The sequence below is a fragment of the Pelobates fuscus genome, chromosome 6 (genome assembly GCF_036172605.1).
Source record: "Pelobates fuscus isolate aPelFus1 chromosome 6, aPelFus1.pri, whole genome shotgun sequence".
NCBI classification, from domain to species: domain Eukaryota; kingdom Metazoa; phylum Chordata; class Amphibia; order Anura; family Pelobatidae; genus Pelobates; species Pelobates fuscus.
The window spans coordinates 283,981,953-283,995,267 of record NC_086322.1 but is presented as its reverse complement, the minus strand read 5'-3'; the positions used below and the strand labels follow the sequence as shown (position 1 = coordinate 283,995,267).

Here is a 13,315-nt window from a genome sequence, read left to right as displayed (position 1 = left end):
TTCTTTGGTTTTGTATTGGGAGAGATATGAATGACGAGTAGTGGAGTTACATCGACATACATCACTGGGTGACGGAACTCACCTCTTTCAACTTGAACTGGCCGTGAAGTGGTGAATATGTCATCTGCTAATGCTGAGTTATTGTTCATTTTAGTTCAAGAGACATACGCAAGAGTCCACTCAGGTCCTTCGAGAGCTGGAGACCTCACTTCGGACAAATCATATCGGGTAAGGCTGCCATTAAATTACGTGTATCATTAAGTATGCCCTTTTCAACTCGCGTTAAAGCATCAACACACAGAAGGTCACTCTGAAACATAATTGCTCCACTTGTCCAGTCAGGTTCAGAATAACAAAGTTAAAGTAAAATGGCTGCTCAGGGATATAGCATCCATCTACCAACTTCAACATGTGACATGGTGACAAAAAATGGCTGCTGTGGAACATACCTCCCAATATTACAAATGGTCAAAGAGGGGCATTTTAATTTAGTGGTGTGAGTCGGGGTGTGGTCAGGGGTTGGCTGTACTGATATTTTGTCTAAAGTAGATCTGATAAGTTGGTTGTTGTTTTTTAACACATGTTTCCCTATAATACTTTCATATTAAAGGTGGGTGGAGGAGTTTCTGAGCAAGGAAGTCGGTGGCCTTGATGTGCTGGTGGATTATCTTGCCTTTGCACAATGTTCCTTCACGCAAGTATTGCCCAGGTTATTGTGTTATCTGTACATATATATTTATCTTAGGGCACTGACCCTTTCCACTATGGCTTTGAGACATCTCTTTTCACGCTTCCCCTAAAAGGGAAAAATTATAAAGCTGCTCGATATAGGTATAAAGACACAAAATAACTGAGTAATTACGAACTCAACAAGCAGAAGAGACAAGTATACAGCACAACATGTGAATGAACCTGTAACTAAATACACTCTAACATAAAATGTACAAAGAGCCTATGACTAAGGCTACGACATATATGGAGTTTGTAACCTCCTCTTGTAATATTTTATTTATTTTATTTATTTTATTACCCCTTTACCTTCCTGAAAGTCTGTGCTTTGTAACTAGCTTCACACCAAGAGCGACTGATATTTATCTATCATTTCCCCTCAAGAAGACTATCTGAGTCAGAAAGCTGCTGAAAATAAGGTAGAAGCTGTTGAGATAAAAGAGGAAATGGCAATGGTTTTAACATACATGAAGTGCTGTTATTTTAGGCATAGTTTCACTTTAAGTGTACTGTAAGGGATGTTTGTGGGTGGTGCATCCACATAACAACTGGAGCTATTTGTAGAGCTTCTTAACATGCATTATTTAAAGGAAAACTATCGCGTTAGGAATACAAACACTATAGGTTCCTTCTAACTATTTAGATTATTGGCCCCCCTGCAAAGGTTAAAAATAGCCTTTTACTTAAGTTATATCCCGCGATGCACTTCTGTCTGTGGACCAGTCCTTCCTGCTTGGCTGACATTACCAGTCTTGAAAATTTCAGCCAATCCTATGCTTTCCTATATGAACGCATTGGCAGGCTAGTGCGCATGCACGGCCAAATGCCACTCTGTACTAATCTGCATCTCCTCCTAGACGTGGGTTCTTGCAATGCATGTCTATGAGTAGCATTCAGCGCCTCCATGCAGAGAGTAGAGATGCTGAAGTAGGTCCTGCAAACATTACAGGACATAAACCAGGAAGCATCTGGGTTATATTGTTACTAGGCAGTAATATAAACACAGCCTTTTCTCACAAAATGCAGCATTTACATTGCTGAGCCTCCATTTACATGTTATAGGCACCAGAACCATTAGGTTTCAGTGGTTCTGGTGACCATAACAAGAACAAAAAAATCCTATAATTTTAAACTACATTGTCCTTTTTATACGATCATCATTCGTGCAACCTTGTCTTGTCTCTGACACTCTCAAAAAGTCTCCCATCCCAATATCTGCATTTTCCTCCATCTGTCATTGTCTACTTCTTTCTTCCTCCTTAGTATCCTTGTTCTCCGTGATTTTCTATCCACTGCTTGCTTCTCTTCCAACATCCTTCCACCATCTATGCGTATTTCTGTTCTAGGAATGATGCAGAAGGCTCGGAGAATGGAACAGTTGAGAGAAAAAAAGTTTTGCATAGATCCTTGGAGGACATCCGCAAGTCTTCTGCCTCTTCAAGTCCCTCAAGTACCCCCTCCCGTTTACGGAACCTGACCACCAGGTAAATGTGTCTACCAATAAGCTGATGATTTGTTACAGATACCCTGTTAGCAGTACTGTATTCCATGCATTACCTAGACTTGGTAATATCAGACCCTCATATGCCACCCATTACTGGATTTCCCAAGCAAGAAATCTTATTCGCTACTAGACTTTTGTTTTCAAAACTACAATGCTTGGTCCAACCCAGTACTATAGGCTCCTATTCCATTGTATTTATCCTGAGCAGACACACTAATATAGCTACATCTTAAGTACATACAATCATAGAGGTCACTGACTTTATGCCTTAATAGATTCGTACATGGCCGGGCAACACTGAAGAACTCCAAACATTATAACGCAAAGGACGATGTCCACATTTGTATCATGTGTCTCCGGGCAATCATGAACTACCAGGTATGTGGCAAAAGTAGCTCTAAATATAATGTGTACTGTGTTTGCCTGGAAGTATTAGTCATAAATTAGTAGTCTACAATTTAAATAATTATATATCAATTTACTGAAGTATTAAGTGTTGTCTTCTAATTTATCTTCTAAAAGCTGTAATTCTGTGTGATGCTTTACTTGTTTGGAGGTGGTGAACTTATTTAAATATATTTTTCCTTATATTCAGATGTCAGTTTAAGCCTGTTGATCACTTAGTGTTCTACAGCCAGTGGAAAATGTAATTGGTCTATCCCTAACTCATCTTCAAATCAGTGTTGAGCCAACACCAATCACTTCTGTTCTTCAGCTAGTGGAATTTTCTTTGGTCAATCCACATGACCTTTCTGTCTGCCTCTCCCTACTGCCATGTTCTGTTCAATACACAACCTATTTTATAGAGAACATGGAAGTTTTCAGCATTTTTTCTCTTTGCCTCTCCTGACACACAGGGCTCAGTACAATTGTTTTGAGAATAGGTAGATTATTTCAGTGTTCTTTCTTTTTCTTTCTTTGCAGTCGGGATTCAGCATGGTCATGTCTCATCCCGCCTGTGTTAACCAAATCACCCTGAGCCTCAGCATTAAAAACGCCCGGTGAGTGATAAAGTATTTCAGATATGGGAAATCTAGTGAGATTGATAGGTGACTCTGTGCATACGCAGAAAGGACAAACAATTAATGTGCAATCTCTCTCATTTTCACCATTTCTTCCCGCCATCATGCTAAAGCTGTCTTTTGGTTGCTTCTCCTCTTTTCTTCATTCTCGTTAATCTTCCACTTATGTTGACTTTCTTTTTTCATCTCTCTACATAATTCGTGCAATAATGCTTACTTTCATCTCTCTCTCCCCCTTGATCTTCTCTGTTTCTCAAACACTCTTCATCTTGCATCTCTCCCTAACTCCACACATTACCTCTCACCGTCTCATTCTCCACCCTTCTTTTTCTTGGTCTCAATCAGGACAAAAGCCCTTGTCTTGGAACTTCTTGCAGCTGTTTGTCTGGTTCGAGGTGGACATGAACTAATTCTCTCAGCTTTCAACTATTTCAAGGAGGTGAGAACACAAATAAAACTTAAAAATTTACAATGGTAGTACGCTTGGGAGAGAAATCATTGGAGCAGGTTAGCCCAACACCCTTTGCCTATCATTGTTGTCCTAGTTTGGATGGAATTGCACTTGATAATGTATAACTGTAATTTCCTCATTCTCTATGGATATAGGTGCCATGGAGAGCCCCAGTTCTTCATGAACTGCTTCAAAGCACCATCATCACTGTATTGAGCCTTAGAACTAGAATGATCCTTTAAAGAGGTACTGTCATGGCCGAATCCCATTTTTTTAACCCCCCTCTCGAATCCACTACATCTAATTGTCTCCCTAGTCATCTCCAAATGGCCTTAGGCCCCCTATATTACCTATTTTGCATAACACTGTGATTGGTTGATTGAAAGCAACCAATCAGAGTGTTGCTATGAGTCAAATTACACAGCATGGGAAAATTCCAAAGAACTTGCCCACGCTGTGTAAAATGACACAGAGCACTCTGATTGTTTGTATTTCAAGCACACCAATCAGAGTGCTGTAACAGGTAAATGTAGAGACTTACCTGTCAGTCTGTTCATTTACCTGTCAGAGCACTCTGATTGGTTGGCTTAAACCAACCAATTAGAGCGCTCTGAGCCTAATTGCAGGGCGTGGGAAAACTTTATAAGCCTTTCTCCACCCTGCAGAGCTCAGTCATGCATTACTTTTTTAGCGTCAGGGGTTTTTTTTCGTCTGATTTTTTTATGCTCTGGTTTTTTATTTTATTTTTAATGTTCAACGGGTATTATGGATTTTTATTTGGCCTTTTTGGGGCTAAAAAAAGAAGATTTTAGAAAAAAGAAGACATCAAATGGTAAGTTATTTTTTATTTACATGGATTTCGTTTTCTTGTTCCTCCCTCACAATTTTTAGGGTTAGGGGGTAGGTAGGTCTTGATTAAAAAAAATTTGGGTGGTGGGTGACTAGGGGCCCCTTAGTCACCTAGGGGGGTATTTACGCTTAGCCCCTACCGGTTGCCCATGGGTGGGGGCTGTGGGGAGGACAATATGTCCCCCCTTATTGTTATTTAAGGCCCCCACCTGCCGCTCAGTGGTGGGGGCCGGGGGGGAGGACAATAGGTCCCCCCTCTATTGTAATTTAATGGCCCCGTAATTTAAGGGCTGTGGGGAGGACAATACGTCTCCCCTTATTGTTATTTAGGGCCCCCACCTGCCGCTGAGTGGTTGGGGCCAGACGAGGACACTAGATCTACCCCCCCATTTTCACTGAGGGCCCCACCCCAAAGGGGCCGGGGGAGCAATAGATACCCTATTCAGTTTGAGAGCCCCCACTCGCGCGGCACAGGTGGCGGCTCGGGAGAGGGTATACTATGGTTTGTTTTTTGTTTTTTTTAACAGTGAGCAGCCACAGGCTGCCCCTACTCGCTATATAGTGAGTAGGGGCAGAATTTACTAATACTAAGTAATCTTTAATTAGTATTAGTAAATTTGGCTGAAAGACCAATTTAGGTCTTTCAGCCTTTTGGTAGATAGCTCCCTAATACCGTGGCACGAATAGGAATAGGATCGGAGTTTCATTCATCCAAATGAAATTCCGAGCAAAACAAAGTCCCAAAATGCGTCCTAACATGAATGAACAAACTGTTCTCATTCTGTTAGGACGAAATTCGGTAGTTTTGCCAGTGACAGGAAGTTCGGGAAAACTGACAGGAAGCATCGTGAGATCATGGAGGAAAGGTGGGAATTGTGGGAAAATTGCTTTGACCACAGGAAACGGAGCACACTCTGTTTCTCCGCTGGTCAAGGCTGGTCAAGCGTAGGGAACCTCCATAAGAAAAAGTAGTCCCTACTTTGTCTTATGTTTTAAAGAAAACTAGAGCAGATAGGAAGAAATGAAGAACAGATCCTGAGAGAGGGAGAGAAGAGGAATTGATTAAAGGTAAGTGCGGCATGACAGTGCCACTTTAAAGTCACTATAGCTAACTGCCTAGAATGTTTTATGAGGAAAAAAAACATATTTTCTGTTTTTGGGTACAGTCAATTTCTTGTGACTGTACTTAAATAGTGCAGTTTCCTCCAAAGCCACATGCTTCCTACCACACTCTTCATGTATTGGAATCATCTAACATAACGTTTAAATATAGTAGCATGCAAGCAGCTACAATAAAACACACCCAAACAAGTTCAAACACGTAAGTAAATGCTGGTATTTGCTTCTCACGGATTTCACCGCTATAAGCTCAGCATTATGTAGAGAGGCGACGCTGAGAGAGAGGGGAGACAAAAACACAACTGACTGTCTCAATTGAAATCATATGACTGCTGATTGGTTCTTTGGCGACTCAAAATATGACTGGAATTCCAATGATGGTCAGTGACCAGAAAATAGTAACACAAGGATACTTGGCAGCCCCCCTACTTGCTATAAATTACAGTCTTGCAGGGACAGTGAAAAACTGCTTAAAGGTCAATTGTCATGCCCCAAACAATTTATGCTCATCAGACTGAGCATAAGATTGTATCTATGGTGCTAACAGTGTTGTTAGTAAATGTACAGATTAGGAGAAAAAACTAAGTCTAGGTGCTGAGGCATAGACTGACCAGGCAGAGCAGAAAGGATCTCCTATAAAATGTCCCTGTACTCTCCTCTGATAGTAACCATAGTGCATGTGCTGTGGTTGCTATGGAAACTTCCTAGCCGGAGCTGATATAGGCATGGATTGACGTGACATCGCTCTGTTCGGACGCCGGCAACTGACAAGATTTGCCCTGCTTGGGGATGCGTCCCAAGCAGGGCAAATCAAAGAAGAACAGAGGTGGAGCAGAGGATGGCCAGGACATGGGTGTTACACGAAGGGGGTTAAGGATGCATAGCCACCAGGGGAGGGAGATCATGCTATTATTTGAGGGGATGGACAATGGCATAGTTACCCCCTATTTTATAATTGAACATGGCATTGGTTGGCTTCTATTAAGGCAAAACAGGTGCTATTTTGGGACAAAGGGCCAAATAAATAGCAATCACCATGGAAACAAACAGAATGTCTCTCAACATTTAGCACTTTGCACCCAGAATAATATTCTTTTTGCCTTGAAAAATGATTACCGTAATTAGAATTGTTTAATATTATAATCCTATAATGTTGTTTTATCACTATAAACGTAATGCAGGCTTGTGCCACTCGGGCAAGTTCTCGTTGAGTAAGCCTGCATAGTGGTATGAGTTGTACCTTTGTGTCTCACTGTACCCATTACAGAGTTTTGCATCAACCAAAACTACTGACATCATATAGAGCAAGGTACAGTCTGGCTGTGAATAATAGTGGTCACTTTCCAAAGAATCTATCCTAACTATAACTCCCTTAACCTTAAAGCGACACTCTATGCACAGCACGGAGCAGTGGTTATGGTGCAAAGAGTTAGTTGGTGCCATCCTGCATTATTTGTCAAACCGAAAGTGGTTTTGAAATAAACAGAGACTCAACATTAGACCTCTCTGCTCAGCTGCATTGAACATGCTGTATTTACACCTAAACTGATTATAAATGCTCTCGTAGCAAAGCATGGCATGACACTTACAATCAGATATGCTCTATATAGTTGTCACACCTCTTGTATGTTTCTATATTATTATTTCAAGATTCGCATGAAAAGTTAAAGTATGGAATAATAATACATTTTATCCCCCCAAATTTCTGTAAATGATAAACACATACCGTACATTAAATTGATACACGCTAACTACAATTTTTTTATACCGTTGAAAATCAACACATCAGTTTTTTCCTATGTGTACATGTTAGCTAATTATCCCATATTTCATAAAAACTAGACCAAATTAACAGTCTATTGCCTTCTAATGATTGTGATCTGTGCAGGTCTGTGGTGAAAAATCGCGATTTGAGAAGCTCATGGAATATTTCCGAACAGAAGATTCAAACATTGACTTTATGGTAAGAACGGCAGTATGTGAGTCTATGTGAATATATACATACATGCATGTGGGGCATGAAAGAGAATGTGATGCCAGAAAAAAGGATAAACCAGTCAGTGTCCTATCTAACCAATCAGTGTCCTATCCCTAGGAATGCTGAAAAAGTGCATTGGGCATGCCTGACAGAGTCACACATGTGCAGTAGGAAGATCTCTTCAACTGCACATGTGTATGTACTCCTAATGTGTATGTATTCCTAATGTGTATTATTAACTTTTTTATTGGGTTTAAACATATGTCTATGCATTTTTAATAACTTCAGGTATGTAAGTCCATTGTTTCTATATTTTCCTATAGGTGGCCTGCATGCAGTTCATCAATATAGTGGTTCATTCTGTGAAAAACATGAATTTTCGAGTCTTCCTTCAATATGAGTTCTCCCTCCTAGGGCTGGATGAGTATCTGGAGGTTGGTATATTATCAGGGACGTTGCTTGGTTCTAGAAACACCTGGGCCTATAGTCCAAAGGAAAACTCAATGATACCTACACTAACAGAGAGTTTGTCCAGATAGTCTAATACCCAATACACAGAACTTAAGTTAACAAATCTAAAATAAATCAGAAACCCTAAAATGTATTGCCAGACATTAGAATGACCGGATTTAGCGTTAATATAGAAAGGTACAGGGCAAGCCAAGGTCAGGGAAACAGAAGGTACATAAACGATTGACAAGCCAAAGTTCAAGTGATACAGAAGTCAGAATAGTCAAAGAACAAGCAACGGTCAAATACACAAGAATCAATAAAAAATAACGCACTCTTAGATAACTAAGCTGGAAACCACAACAGGGCACTGAAATTAAATCGCAATGAGTTTAACCCCTTAAGGACCAAACTTCTGGAATAAAAGGGAATCATGACGTGTCACACACGTCATGTGTCCTTAAGGGGTTAAATACCTTAATAACTATTCCGATTGGGTATTAATGGTCAAGTGACGATGGGACGTGCATGTGTGATCTCAGCATGACGTCACACGCACATTTGTGGGAGAATTATGGATGAGACCTTGTGCAGTGGCCGGCGTCACTACTCTTCAAGACGTGGCCGATGCGGAGCTTAGACCAGGTACACTCGGTAGATATGTCACATCCCATGAACATGCTACCTGGTAGAGATGTGCTCAGTTGGATTTGGTTCCCTAACACAGTCAGTTTGGGGGAACAACCTCTCTTCCCAAGTAGGCTGATGAGCACTATACCACTGATCTTTATTTTTATAATATTTGGCTGATTAATTTGTAAAATAAAAAAAACTCCATCAACTGTAGCGATCCAGGGCTAAAGAGCAACACTACTGTGTTTATTACTTTACTATAATTGCAGTGAAATTATATATGACATATTGTAGAGGAATAAGTTTTGCATGACAGGTTTTGTATCAAGAACTCATATTTATATTTGTATTTCATGTTCTCCCTGGTGTTTAGACCCTAAAAAGTACAGAAAGTGAACGTCTGCAGGTACAGATACAGGCCTATCTGGATAATATCTTCGATGTGAATAACCTCTTGGAGGACTCAGATACCAAGCATGAGATGCTGGACCATGTTGAAGACCTGCAGGGGCATTTGGCTCACGTATGTACCACACAAAAAAATGAAACTCTTCATACAGTGCAGATTAAAGAGGAATGCATCACTTTTAGAGAACTGTCTCATTCTAAAGCTTTAGTTTTGAATGAGGCAGTCGCCTTACTCTGCAGGGGGGAAAAAGGAGGAAAATATGTTTTTTTTCCCATAATTACCTGCTTATTTCTCATGATTTCCATACTCACTCAAGGAGGGACACTGATCTAATCAATCAGTGTCCTATCCCTAGGAATGCTGCAAAAGTGCATTGGGTGTGGCTGAAAGAGTCACACGTTTGCAGTTTGAAGATCTCTTCGCCTTGCTACATCCTGACAGAAAAAGAAGAGATGGAGTCTGATCAATGTGATTCATGGGTTGGGTTTCTATGGCTTGCTGTTACTCAATGAAGCCCTGTTTCTGTCATTAGTGGGCTGGCTTAAAAAACTGAGATTGGTAAGTAAAAGGGAGTGGGGCAGCTGAAGCAATTCCCGTAGCTGAGAGGTGTGCCCAACAATGCAACCTGGCCAAGCTTATAGTAAGTGTATAATCATGTTCCACTTTCTTAATTAATACATTTCACTCCATACTTAATCTTCATTTAAACTCAGGTCTTGATAATACCAGCCAAATTAAATGCTTTAATCATTAGTGTGCCACATTGTGTAATTATGTTTTTTGTTTGTTTGTTTTTTTCATTAATCCAAGAATATAAATTCATGAAAATAAATTATGAAAAATCACAAGACAGGTGTTGATGTTGTAGGTTATGGAGACTAACTGTTTTTAATCACATTAAAGGGTAAACAGCACATCAAAATCAGATAATAACCACCTGAAGTGATTTGTATTGCATTAGGTTCATGTGACAGAAGCTCCTATGCCACAGATATTTGGAGAGGCTTGAAAGCCAGCCATCTGCCCAGTAAATAGGGCCTGCTCCCAATGTAGGGAGGGGCATTGGGGCCTCAGTCGTTTACTGTGCTTTCCAGTTTGACTTGGAGTCCTCTGGGGATTGCCTGGAATTGTTATACACATCAAGCACCTGACTGGGTGACATCCTGAAACATTCTGAAACTGTTCCTCTGATTGGGAGTGAGACAAAGTCCGGTCAATATTTTAGTGGATACCGCTGGTCCCCTGACCTCCAAATATAACATTTGAAGGAGAGGTCAGGGAGGTATCGGAGGATACCTTGGACTTTAGAGTACTCCCGCTAGAGGTCCAGGAAACCCTTATTGGAGACAGTTCCATGCAGCCAGCATCATAGTGCAGTCTTTTTCAGATTAGGGAGCACAGAGAGGAGTGGAGAAAGATGGAATGGCAGTTTTTGACAGTGATTAACAGTCTTTTTAGACACAGTTTGTTACAAGCGTATTACGATAATTAATATTTTCTTCTAGCAGATTTTCAATAGCAGAGAATTCATTGGTACTTGGTATGTCCAAGTAAGATTGGGTGATTATATTCTACACTGCACAACAGACTGGGTGCAGTGCTCGGTGGTTTCATTTTATTTCCTTCCCTCTTCCAGCTCACAGAGAAGCTTCAGAGTACAGAGAATGAATATATGAGGACGGTGGCTGAGCTAGAAAAACAGCTTGACCAAACTCGCAAGGAGTTGTCTTCTGCAAGAGTAAGTTCTCTCAGTTTTTTTGTTTATAAATGCAATCCACTTCTAGCTGAAGGCTGTATGAGGACTGTATGAAAGAATGGGGAGCTTAGATGCTCCAGGACCCTTAACCCCTTAAGGACACATGACGTGTGTGACATGTCATGATTCCCTTTTATTCCAGAAGTTTGGTCCTTAAGGGGTTAAAGTCCAGTTCCAGTAAACCTCCATACAATCCCTATAGGTACAGTAAGAGAGATAGCATTTGGGATGCCAGATGTGTAGATAATAACTTGAAAGTATGTCTACTAAAGTAATATCAAATCCATTGGTTTAAAATATACCATGCTCCCTGTTGCATCCTCTGTAGAGCAGTAAGGAACCACCCCCCCACCCCCCCACCCCCCGTTAGGAAAATCCCATTTATAGGAAAACCTATCCCTATGGGAACCTTATTGTTCCAGATAAACGATTGCCTTCCAGTGGTTAATTCATGAAGTCAAGTCTGCACGTGAGACAAACTGTAGGATTAAAACAACATTTTAAAAATTATCACAATTACAATATTACAAATTCACCAGATTTAACCAGCATTTTTCAGGTTACATATATTAATCTCCATTTTTGATATTATACCTGTGCTACCAGGAGCAGAAGACATCCAATTCTTTGCCGGTCATTCAACATGTTGTGCATAGGAGAGAGACAGGTGATAGGGGAGTACTGTGGGTGGAACCTGCTGGAGATACCTGTACAGAAGACTCTCCAACAGTTAATGTCTCACCGAGGTCACCATCAGCCCGCATCAATGCATCAGATTCATCACATACTTTCAGGATCAGCACAGTATCCTCATCTGTCTCGATCTCAGGTGAGCACAGCAGAGTTACTTGTTACAATTTACTATAGAAATTAAATGATGTGTTTCAGATCTTGGTGTCAAGATAAAATTAACACAGTGTCTTCTGTCTACAGGTGCAACACTGGAAAGTCTAGATACTACTAAAGACTCTGTATGCCATCCTTCTTTTTCATCTTCAGCCTCTGAATCCATAATTACTTTAGCCATGTCTTCATCATTATCAGAGCCCATAAGTATTCCTTCTCCTCCTCCTTTACCAGAGTCTGAGATTAACACTATCCCTGCTTGCTCACCTGATCCTGGGTCTGAGGTATCAGTGATTACAAATATTCCTGTACCCCCTCCACTGCCAGGGTTAGATGACACCAACATCCCTGCAGTTCCAGAAATTGGGAGAGAGATTGACTCTCCTCCTCCTCCTCCACCCCTTCCTGGAACAGTTACTGGACCTCCCACACCTCCACCTCCTCCTTCAATCTCTACAGGACCTCCACCACCCCCACCACCACCTCCTCCTTCTTCAGGTTCTGGTGGACCTCCTCCACCACCACCACCTCCTCCTTTAGGTTCCGGAGGACCTCCCCCTCCTCCACCACCTCCTGTCTTTGGATCTGCCCCTCCACCTCCATTAACAGGTCAACCACCAGCCTCTTTAGGAACAGGTAAGATAAGCATTTTTTATTGTCTTGATATTGCCTTTTACATTAAAAAAAAGTCATCCTCTTGCAAATAACTCAAAAATAAACACATGCACTAATTTTATGTAAAATCTTACCTGTCTGATTTATGCATAAGCTGTTTGTCTTTTTAATATTTTTATTTTAATATTATTATTTTTTTCAAACATTAAATGATGTCACCTGAACTGGTAATCATACCATAAACATAAATATAAATACCATATTATCTTCCATTAATATTGTCCACTTGATAGGCATGAGTATAAAGAGACCAGTCCAGACTAAGCTACGGATGCAAGTCCTTAACTGGATGCCACTGAAACCAACACAAATCAATGGGACAGTTTTTACACAGCTGGATGATGAGAAAGTGCTCCAGGTAATTTAAGGTGGACAGTTTCCATCTGTTTTATAACACAATATGTGTCAAACAGTGCATTTTATTTGACCTGTAATCTTTTACTCTTGAAGGAACTTGACATGAGTGACTTTGAAGAGCAATTTAAGACCAAGGCCCAAGGTCCCAGTGAAACTAATTTTTCCCAGAGAATAAAAGCGGCTCAGAAAAAGCCAAGCAAGGTGACGCTGATTGACCCAAATCGTGCCAAGAATCTTGCAATAACCTTGAAGAAGGGAGGCCTCGCTCCCGAAGCTATTACCACAGCCATCAAGAAGTGAGTATGTCATGGGATCCCATGAGAGCACATGGAAAGAGGGGCATTGATGGCCATTGCTAACTAGCTGATGTCATTCTCTGCAACTCCCATAATCCTCTGCCGTACTTTGCTGATTGATTATATAAATGTTTATTCATAATAAGCTCTTGCCAAGCAGTGACTAGGCCAATCAAAATGCTCACTTAAAGAGAAGCTGTAGGCACTGTAACTACTTCATCTCATTGAAAGGGCCATTATA

General features: G+C 40.7%; 1 protein-coding gene across 1 annotated transcript in view; it reads left to right on the top strand.

Annotated features, from left to right (window-relative positions):
• The window catches only part of FMNL1 (formin like 1), a 59,963-nt gene that overhangs the window by 25,502 nt on the left and 21,146 nt on the right, over nt 1–13,315 (top strand). Inside the window, exons 4-17 of the mRNA XM_063459327.1 lie at nt 155–228; nt 611–709; nt 2,076–2,213; nt 2,509–2,611; nt 3,158–3,234; nt 3,601–3,694; nt 7,563–7,637; nt 7,976–8,086; nt 9,109–9,258; nt 10,781–10,882; nt 11,507–11,729; nt 11,834–12,382; nt 12,655–12,779; nt 12,872–13,074. Coding sequence (XP_063315397.1) covers nt 155–228; nt 611–709; nt 2,076–2,213; nt 2,509–2,611; nt 3,158–3,234; nt 3,601–3,694; nt 7,563–7,637; nt 7,976–8,086; nt 9,109–9,258; nt 10,781–10,882; nt 11,507–11,729; nt 11,834–12,382; nt 12,655–12,779; nt 12,872–13,074 — 2,123 coding nt within the window. The remainder of the gene's footprint in view (nt 1–154; nt 229–610; nt 710–2,075; nt 2,214–2,508; nt 2,612–3,157; nt 3,235–3,600; nt 3,695–7,562; nt 7,638–7,975; nt 8,087–9,108; nt 9,259–10,780; nt 10,883–11,506; nt 11,730–11,833; nt 12,383–12,654; nt 12,780–12,871; nt 13,075–13,315) is intronic.